The sequence below is a fragment of the Poecilia reticulata genome, linkage group LG8 (assembly GCF_000633615.1).
Source record: "Poecilia reticulata strain Guanapo linkage group LG8, Guppy_female_1.0+MT, whole genome shotgun sequence".
In the NCBI taxonomy this organism is placed as follows: Eukaryota; Metazoa; Chordata; class Actinopteri; order Cyprinodontiformes; family Poeciliidae; genus Poecilia; species Poecilia reticulata.
The window spans coordinates 21,354,321-21,364,683 of NC_024338.1; the positions used below are offsets into that span (position 1 = coordinate 21,354,321).

The window sequence follows — 10,363 nt, forward strand, 5'->3', positions numbered from 1 at the left end:
GGATTTTACGGCGCCACCTTAAATCCCTTAACTTCACATTTTAACGGAAAAAAGCGCAATGCGACTTGGATGTAACGAGTAACGCGACACTTTTGTAGAAATGTAGTGAAGTAGAAAGTACAGATACTTACTGTGAAATGTAGTGGAGTAAAAGTAGAAAGTATCCATTATTAAATCTACTTAAGTAAAGTACAGATACACGAAAATTGTACTTAAGTACAGTAACGAAGTACTTGTACTTCGTTAATTCCCACCACTGCAAAACAGTAAAACTCAAAAGATACTTATGAAGTTGAACCAAAACACAAAACTATAAGAATTTCTTAAATCTCAGTAACTAGCTAGAAGTGATCCCCATAATGACTCTTCTCTGGTTTTGTTGCATTAAATCTAAGCCAAATGTTTAAGAAGTGTCTTTCTTCAGTGTTGAAATGTGGAATAAGAGATCTACTGAAAATCTGGGACAAAACCTCAGTTTGTGAGATGAGAAAGAAGAGATAAAAATGCTGTGCACAAAGAGTAACACTTTGTTGCGCCATCTTAGCAGGAGATTGCATTTATGAGACGTGTCACCAAGACAACCAATATGTGTCATAACTATGTGGAAAAAGAACTGCTGGGAAATATATATATAATTTCTATCTATACACAAAGGTGTTGTGGACTTCATCCATCCAAAAAGCGACTAAAATTTTATCATAATTACATAATATTTCATATAGATAAAAAAAACAAGCTTTTCTAGGCATATCCAAGTTTTCTTAATTACATAGGGCTTGTTCTGCAAATTTAGATTTTTACCAATTCAGATTTTTTTCATTCTAAGGGATATAAAACAGAGAGAAAAAGTGCTGCAGGTTCTTTGTTAGAGCAGTTTTAGTTCCCACAGAAAAGTAATGAATTTCAAGGTAACACAAATGTATGCCTAAAAGCCAAGTCAAGTTCAGAGTGCAACAAGGCAGTTCAATGTGCTTCACATCACAAAAAACATCATACAGTCACCGATTAGAAAAGCTTAAGTCAGGCTTAAACTCTACTTGAAGTATAGCAACACTTCTATTTTTGATAATCAACATAAGAAACAACTCTCTCCTATTTCCCTACTTAAAAGTTCTTTATGGCTCTTTGAAACAAACTTTTGATATATCATGTTTGTTCTAATATGAAAGCATAAATATAAGTGCAAAGCCTGAACCTTGCAGGGTCACTTGTCTGACCCATTGGAACCATCTAAAAAATATCACTGAGAATGAGATTCACTGGTCCATAAAATATATCTGAACACCTCAAGAATAATAATTATTTTCACCACAGGTCATCTACGAAGAAGTTTTTAAATATTTTATGTCCTGTAGCCATTTCAAATGGACCTAATATTTCATATCTCTGCTTCATATAAGGTGCTAAAATCGTCTACCAGAGAGTGGATACACATACGATTTAATAGAGTACAGTTTTAAGAAAAATTCCAACTTTGTCAAAAAAAAAAGTAAGGGTTTTAAAAATGTATTTGATCAAATATTAGATAATTGTGATACGTTATTCAACTAACATGAAGTAAAATATTTTACATTTAATTTTATGTGTCAAAAATCACTGACAAATACCAAAAACCCGCACACAGACGGACACAGTCCAAAGGAGGCAATTACATTACTTCAGCTAATCTGTAGAAAGTCCTAATCAATGCTCCCGTGCTTAGTTTTCCATCACTTCCCTGCGGCCAAAGCAAATTAACTGATACAACGTCCACACATGAAACAACACCAACATTAACGAATAACATGAACACAACCGCTAGGTTTTATCTACGGTTCACAAATATCTCTTTTCGTCTAAAACACTAAAAATCTGGAGCATGAAGAACGGCCAGTGTGATAAATTACAAGGTTCTGAATGCAATAAGGTAACAAATAAAAAAGATGTCAGCAGATGAATCCAGTTAAGTCTTTTTCATATATGCCACATGATCAGGTGATTGCAGATTGAACAACATGTCCATGATATCGTCTTTTATTTGCCTGGTCTGCTCCCCTTCAATGTGGATGAAGGAAGCTCATACAGTTCTTTACTTCCTTTCCTTGATGAGGTCAGTTTATCTTATTCATAACATCTTTACTAATCAAATATTTTTTTATTTAAGCAAAGCAGACACGTGGAAAACCCACTGATAAACTCTTTAGTCTGTCTGTGGGTCTGTAGTATGACTTATCTGACTGGATGAATCCCTCTGCTTCCTTTTCCCACTTGTTAGTTTAAAAACTTGTTTACTTGAGTGCTTACAAGCAGCTGCGATTCATCTCCATCTGACCAAGTTCAAATTAAAGATTGTGTAAGCCATTTTCTCACCACATGCGACTGTCAGCCATCGCTCCCGGAAATCTTGTTACATGCAGATTTATTTTCCATCCCCGCTTCCCGCATTCGGCTTACGGGAAGTAGACCGAGATCAATGTTTTAAGGTGGAAAAGTAAAAAAGTCTGATTGCACATCCAAACCTCCCAAGACGAACCAGGCTTTATGAACAAATCGCTTCGAGTCAGTTCAACAGAGCTGACTCGAGTGCGCCCCCAGACTTTGCAGAAAGACTGGGGCAAAGGCAGGAATTCAGAAGATATCCACCTCTGCAGAGAGAAGCAGCACTCTGCAGCAAATTTCTTTTTACCGCACTTGAAAAAACCCAGGTGATGGAGCTTAGAGCCAGGGACTGAGAGCACAATAACACCTTTTAGTCATGCTTTGACCAGCGTGAAGCATTCTGAGCCTATTTTTTTCTCCTCTCTTTATGGTTAAGCTGCATTGAAATGTGGTCAAAGGACAGAGTCTATGAAGGTGGTCTTCAAAGAGCTTATTAGAAAGCTCCAGTGCACTTCTGGAACCTTTAAGATATCCTAGATCAAACGTCCTTGTGATTCATGTTCGCCTCTCTAGCAGAAAAAGTCTCTCTGTCCCTCCCGCTTCTTACACTTATTCACCACATCATTAGTTTCCTGTGCCTTCCCTTCAAAGGAAAATAATGAAGGTGATGAATGCCTCCAAAAATCTTGAAGGAGTTTTGGATCCAAGCGATTGGCTGGGCAACGTCATAAAGAAAAAAAGAAACACACACAAAAAACGGGAATATTCTGCTCACTTTTCCCACTTTCGTCAATCAGTAAAATCACAGCCGATCTCTGATTCTTTCTTTTCCCTCCCAGAACAACAACACAGAGAGAGAGAAAAAAAAAAAAGAAACCGTCAGTGCTCAAGAACTTCTAAAAGCTCTTATGAAAACTTCACGCTTTTAGCATGAACGTTATGTCATCAGACAACACCGGCACTGATGTATCCTGCAGCACTTCACAGCTTTCAGCAGCAAAGCCGAGCCTCGGCTCTGCTCTGCTCTGCTTGGCGAGCGCCATCAAAGTGCCGCTCCGCTGAACGACACGTTTCATCTCGTTCATTACAGCGGCTTTAATGCTACTAATCCTCAGCTACAAACATGCTGGTGTAGACAAACACCCACACAGAGGATGAGCATTTCCATAGCAAACCTCGCTCAGGTTAGCATCGCGGCGGTGCTTAATGAGCTTCAGGCAGGATGCCTTCCCCTGACTGCAGGCTGTGAGTGGTTAATTAATCAGACAGCTCTCCTGTCTAACACCCACTCCCCCCCCAACCCCCCACAATGCCTCCTCTCTCCATTCACCCTGCAGCAGCGTATAAATAGGTGAGACCTTTTAAATTGCCTCCCGTGATGACACCTGATGCACTTTGCAACATTTCATGGTTGCCAACACCTCTGTTGTAGAGCTGCGCAGGTTTTAGCTGAGGTTGGTGCTTTAAACAAGGAGCTAAAAATGATGTCTTTAAATACCACAGCGACTATCCCTGTCACCGGATCGCCATTTTAACTCGCCCTTTCGGATCTTTTACCGACACGCAAACACACAGCAGCATGACGCGATGATGGGAAATCTACGCAAGATTTCACCAAAAACATTTTTTTTTTGGAGAAGTACACTTAGACAGAAAAAAACAACAACTTTGTTTTAGTGTTGTGAACTTCTGGGCCCACTCGATGCAGTGTGAACCCATCAATTTAAGAATCAGTATTGTAACGGATCATCTCTGATGATCTGTGAGACCTGGTGGATGCCAGAGGTGGGCAGTAGCAAAGAAAATTTACTGTAGTACTGTACGGTAAAATGACCGGAAAGTACAGTTTTTGAGAATCAGTAGCCTACTTAAATATGTGCACAAACTGGGTGAATTCAACTGGTACCTTCCTATTTTTCACTGGAATAGACAGTCTCAGGAGAAATCAATCACTGGGCAATGTTTCTGGCATCTTACTCATAATGATGACATTGTGAGAAATATATATATGCATATATACATAAACAACGACCAAAGCAGTGCAGAAAAGTAGTACCCAGTCCACATAGTCACATAGACAGACATGCTCTTTTTCTTGTTTTCCACAAATAGAATAAAGGTTTCGTAAAACTCAAACTTTAAAGAATCTCCGATAAGCGTAAAGTCTTTAGTTTACACTTGAACAGTTTTATCAGAGGATCAAACAGTTGAGGCTCATTAAAAACCTGTGAAATAATCCTTTACTTGCATCCCAAATGAAAACAAATGCGTCCTCTTGCTTCTTTAGCCAGTAAAATTAAGCCATTTGTGTTATTCTCACAAACTATTTGTATCGTTTGATTCAGTTTTTTTTTTTCCCCTAAGTCAAGTACCTCAATTTTTTTCCACACATATTTAATTTAAAGCCACCATTCTTCAAAACAGAGTGCAGATGCCCGGGCCGACGGGTGGCCCTTATTAGTCGACTTTGTCAACAACACAGCAGGGTGACAACTCAACAACTCAAGAACTCCGCTTCTTCTCTTCTTTAAAACAAATAAATAAACGAATAAAGCGAGGATGTCGCCACGCAGCCATATCACGGCCATCAAAAGCCACCAGCGGTTCTGAGGACAAACGGCATCATTGAGTAGGTCTGTGGTAATCACTGCCTCCTCATTTATGCATAAATAAACTGACAACGGCGCAACAAGCTGCCAACAACTGCTGTCCTTGGATGAGTGATGTTGGATAGAGGCGGTGCACAGCCTCTCTCTCTCTCTCGCCAGCTGAGATCCGTTACACAGATTGACCCATAGTGTCACTATTGTGTCGAGCAGCGATAAAAAGGTGGGAGACAACAGTCCAAGAACCAACAGCAACTCCACTAAGTGGCACAAGCTCCAGCAGTTTGTATGCAGAGGCACACAGCGTAAACACAAAGAACGTGCCAAGAAAGCCGGGTACCTCTCGGGGACGGGTTGTCAACAACTCTGATTTCTCTTTGTTGAGTCTCTGATTTGTTGATCTCTGAGAGGGCAGGAGAATCTATTTCTGTATTACTTTTTAACCACAGCTGACAAGTTGGAAATACGCAGCTTTCAAGGAAAAAATGTATTCCACTTTTATCATACTGGCTTCCAGATCTACACTTTTGGTCTATAATTATAAATATTACCACCTCAACTCCTCACTGAGACTAATTTTAGTTTTGGCAGATTACACTCAAACTTTTTTCTTATAAGATACCTGAACTCATCTATACTCCTGAAGAAACGTATCGCCGCTGCATTATCCTACCATCACTAAAATTCACAGTGCATATGGTCAATTCACAGTAAAGTACGGTGTTAGTTTTTAAACAGTGTTTGAAAAAAAGTACATTTTGATCTCATCCTTCTTCCACATGCATTAAACTTGAAACCGGACTTCCTGTAAACAACACTGTTTATCTAGTCACTTTTTCTCAAAGGTTTGTTTAGTGGGGTGCAAAGGTAGTCGTCCCCTCCCACCCCTCCCTCCCTCCCTCCATTTATAAAATCTCCAAAATGGGCTTTAGATCTCTGCAGCTCCTCCAGAGTCACCGCGAAATTCTCGGTTGCTTCTTTAGCTAATAATCTCTACATCTCCATTTCAAAATTTGATGACTTCAGCAGGCTTTTTCAGATTTGCATTTACAAAAACGTAAAAAAAATGATATCTTTCACTTCATTCTGTGACACAGACACCCAATAAAATACATTAAAGGTCTCAAGACATCCAGTCTTCAGCTGCAGACAAACTGATTCCAAATGGGCAAGAGCATGGTCACGACATGAAAAAAAAAAAAAAAGATAAAAGGTTTGATGAGGAAAGAAAAAGGCCTCTCAGGGCAATGTGCCCCCACGGTGCCCCCCTGATGGGAAAAGTGAACAGGTCTGTCAGTCGGCTGGCAGCAATCAAGGCAGCTCCACAGATCTGTCAGCGTGTTTCCAGCCTGCTCATTACTGGCCCAGGACACAGCTCGGCTGGAGCCACCGGGCTACCAGGCTGCACTGAGGTGTGACTTACCTTCAGCTCGCGTGGTGAACGGGGAGTCTCCGAGCCGCTTCGCCGAGAACTGGCCCCCGAGAGAGGTCATTAGAAAGCACAGGCTGAAGAAGCCGACCCCGACTACGAAGATCCTGCAGGAAACAGGAAAGAAGTGCTGATCAATTTACAAAACGAGCGATTTACAAGGTGAGAGCGGGAGAAGAAAAACAACAAAAAATGGGGGCAGGAGATGAATTCTGCGGCTGAAAAGCTCAAGTGGAGCATTGAGTGAAATATCGGACGTGTGCGTGTATGCGTGTGTGTGTGGATTTACAAAGCATGGACGAATTTCTCAAGCTTCATATTGTACCGACCAAAGCGGCAAGGAAGCATTGTGTACTCGCCTGGCTGTGTCATTTGAAATAAACCATTATGTGGACAGATTTCCAGCATCACACTGCGCTCAGTGGGCGACGGCACAAAATAAAAACATTCATCTGAAGACGGATGTCTGCTGCGTTTTATAGAAAGTGGCAAACATTTGCCTACTTCTCGCGCGCTTTGGAGTAATTTTCCAAAAAACAAACTGACTCGCTGGAATGCTCCAGCAAATGTCGTGCTGGGAAAAGGTTTGGAAGCAATTCTTTCATGAGGCAAAGCTGCAGGATGGATTGTCACACTTTTGCTGCAGACCTCATTCCTCTAACAGTCTGCTTTTTTTTTTTTTGCTTTTTTTTTCTCCCTCACATTGCAGAAACCTCACACGAGAGAGGGTACAGTCTGCCAGGCAGAGCATAACTAATATCTGCATTAAAATGCTGGAAAAACTCACATACGAGCGCTCACATTAGTGATTAAAGATGCAACCGCGTGCACCTTCCACTGAACTCTAGAATTTGACGTTTGTTCGAATTAAATCAGAGGCAATGAGCTGATCAAAAGTTTACGCACATCTGTCCCAGTTAGGAATCAAATACTCTTATTAGGCTTTTAAATGCTGCTGCTCTCCTTTTTAAGAGTGGTAAGATGGCAAAACAAACAACTTCAAGTAATTTTGATAACAGGAATTAGGTTTCTTATCCAGTCAGAATCAAACATATAAAAAACACCCCCACCTACAAGGTGGATTAATTCTTCTCTCTTGTGAAGTTACTGTAAACCCACATGCTTTCCGTTGTCTTCAACATGCTTCTGGCCAGAGCTAATTTAAATTGACTGATTTAATTTGGATTAGATTTGGCTTTGAAAGCATAGTTCATTCATTTCCAATGGGGTTGAAGTCAGGTCCAAAWTCAGAATCTTCAAATGTTGCCCACTTTATCAATTTCAAAACTGGTTTATATCAAACAGCTTCTTACCCAAAATGTCCTTGTCAAATCAAAGGAAATTACTAAGAAGTCTCAAGTCTATTGTAAACTGGAGACATGGTGCAACGTCAGCACAGAGAGTTTAATGCCGTCATGGACTTTTGAGGATGATGCCGACTGAAAAACGCGGCTGCTCTGAAACAAGACACCGCTGAGTTTGACTGGAAGTTCAACCTGCCTACTTAAACAAGCAGAAAGCCTCCTGGACTTCTACAGTCACAGGAGACAAAGACTGAGACATGTAGCCACAATAAGAAGAAAAATAGTTATACAAGTCAAGGTGAGGCTTTCAAACTAAAGAACAGTGTCAAGCATGGTGGTGGTGGCATCATGCTTCGGGGCTGTTCTTTGTGCAATGTGAAGAAAGTGCCTACCAATTGTTCCAAGTTAATTTCTTCTTAGATTAGCAGGTAGACGCTTGAAACTTTGGCAAAATTAGGTGTCCAATTGGAACAAAGATCTCAAGCGCACATCTTTGAAACAAACAAACAAACAAAACGAATAGAGCAAGATAACATGAAGCATCTGGAAGGGGAGAATGATCAAACATCAGACCAGAACAATGTCAGGACCTCATTGTTGGCTACAAAAAACTTGTGGTTTCTCTGTAATTTATTGTTTTAAGTAGTGGGGGAGAATTTATGGATTTCAATCTGCAAGTTTAAGTTTGGCCCTATAGATACGCGAAAATCCAGAATGAAATGTTCACCCGACTGTTGTTTTTAAGATCCACTGAACATCTTTCTTGTGTCTCATCCCCTGTCAAGTACAATGTTTTAAACAAATCATTATAAGCCAAAATATAACATATGATATAATATAAAAGGTCAGCGTATGTGAGCTACTGATTCTTTTTTTTAAATCCAGGGCATTGCAGGTTTTAATGTCTCTCCTTTTGAACAGAAAAAAATAAAAACATACAAAAAAGTTGAATTCCCACAGGTATTGTCCCTGGATTGTTCAATATGCAAAGCTGCAAGCCACAAAGTTTGGGACATCTTGTTGAGCTCAGTGGTTTTAATGATGTGTCTGCTTGTTTGGCTCTCACTCATTCCCCATGCAGCAGCCGGGAGAGTGAAAGACTCTGGAGCTGAGTAAGCAAACCTTAATTGTGGAGTAGGCTGTGCCCTGTCGTCCCAATTAATCCAAATGGTCTGAACTTGCAAGATTTGCTCCACTGAAAAGAATAAATCATCACCAATTTAAAATGCAGCGTGCAGCGCACTAACATCAAGTCTTGCAGATTCTGCTCAGATATGCAAAGACAGACATGCACTGACAGGTGATTCCTTTTAAATTTGAGAAATCATATGCAATTTGTGTTGTATTTACAGTTTATTGTCGTGATCATGCTATAAAACATAGGAATCATTTTTTTATAGTTAATACATATTCCAATCCTCCTCTTTAATTAACCCAGGAAAAAAAATGCGTGAATATTTTGATTATTTTTGTTTTTACAACTGTCCAACAAAAAGAAAAAATTAAAATAAAAAAATATCTTAAAAGTTTAATTTCACTGAAACCCATCTAATCTAACCGGCGTAGTTAAAGCCTAGCAATGATTGTCTGCTAGTTTGGTTCTGACCCACAAGACAGAGCGTGATCTCACCTGAACGGTTTGAAAGTGACAGGGCATCTCCTCACCATCGTGGAAAGCTCGCCGACGCTTGCAGTCATTTTCCACCCGTGAAGACAGCGTCGGGTCCGACTGACATCCCGCTCATCTGCGCTTCAAGTCGCGTCATAAAAGCATGAGTTCCCAGCCGCGCTCGTTACGAATCTGCGGAGAGCGCGTTCAAACACTTCCTGCCTCACCTCGCAGGGGGGCACGCGGCGGTCCGCCGCCCGTACGTACAGTAACTTCAGTTGAGATTCCCTCGGTTTCCAACCAGCAGAAGGCAGGGTAGGCTGCTGGAAAATATTCGGGGATAGTCCTTTAGTGGGCTCCGAGTCAAATTCCCTGGTGAATGAAGCGGCTCGGAGCGCAGCGAGGACAGGCTGCTGAGTTCAGTGTATCCTCAGAGTGGATGGAGCCCCGACTTTTACTGTCTTTGTAAGAGCACAGCTGCGGTTCATTTACTGACAGCGCCACCTAACGGTCAGCGCTGGCGACCAAAGACCATCACTTCTCATAACAAGCACCACCGTCAGCAGTAAGTTTCCCCAACTAGCGTCACACAGTCGGACAGTAACATACTTTTCCCCCCCAGCAATAAAACACGTTTTGATACTACAAGTATCGCTCCTGCTCTAGCTAACAACCCATTCTGCAAAAACAAATATATAAATGAATAAGAAGTCCAATATTGACTTAAGATTTATGAGGACGAAAACTTTCTAACTAACTCTGTAGGAAACAAAACGATAACAGGACAATAGGAGATTGAACTGATTGTTGTTTGGTATCTCTGCATCCAGGAGTCTACTTCCTCAGATAAGATGTTACAAAAAAAAAAAAAAAAACTGTGCCAAGGAAGACTAACCGCAGTATAATGGCTTTACAATTGGCTACACAACTGAGTGAATCATATCGAAGCCCTGTAATTGCTGCTTCAGTTATCGGTATATTAAGACAAAGTGCCCACAGAGTCATCTTTTATGTAACAACGTGGAACAAAGTCCTGTTGCGAGTGGCCTTTAAGCAG

At 40.8% G+C, this 10,363-nt stretch overlaps 1 protein-coding gene across 1 annotated transcript in view; it reads right to left on the reverse strand.

Annotated features, from left to right (window-relative positions):
- The window catches only part of mgat5b (alpha-1,6-mannosylglycoprotein 6-beta-N-acetylglucosaminyltransferase B), a 78,264-nt gene extending 68,481 nt beyond the window's left edge, over window positions 1-9,783 (reverse strand). The window contains exons 1-2 of the mRNA XM_008416650.2: window positions 9,328-9,783; window positions 6,388-6,500 (exon numbers count right to left, since the gene is read on the reverse strand). Of these exons, the coding sequence (XP_008414872.1) occupies window positions 6,388-6,500; window positions 9,328-9,395 (181 nt within the window). The 5' untranslated portion in view covers window positions 9,396-9,783. The remainder of the gene's footprint in view (window positions 1-6,387; window positions 6,501-9,327) is intronic.
- Between the last annotated feature and the right edge of the window lie 580 nt (window positions 9,784-10,363).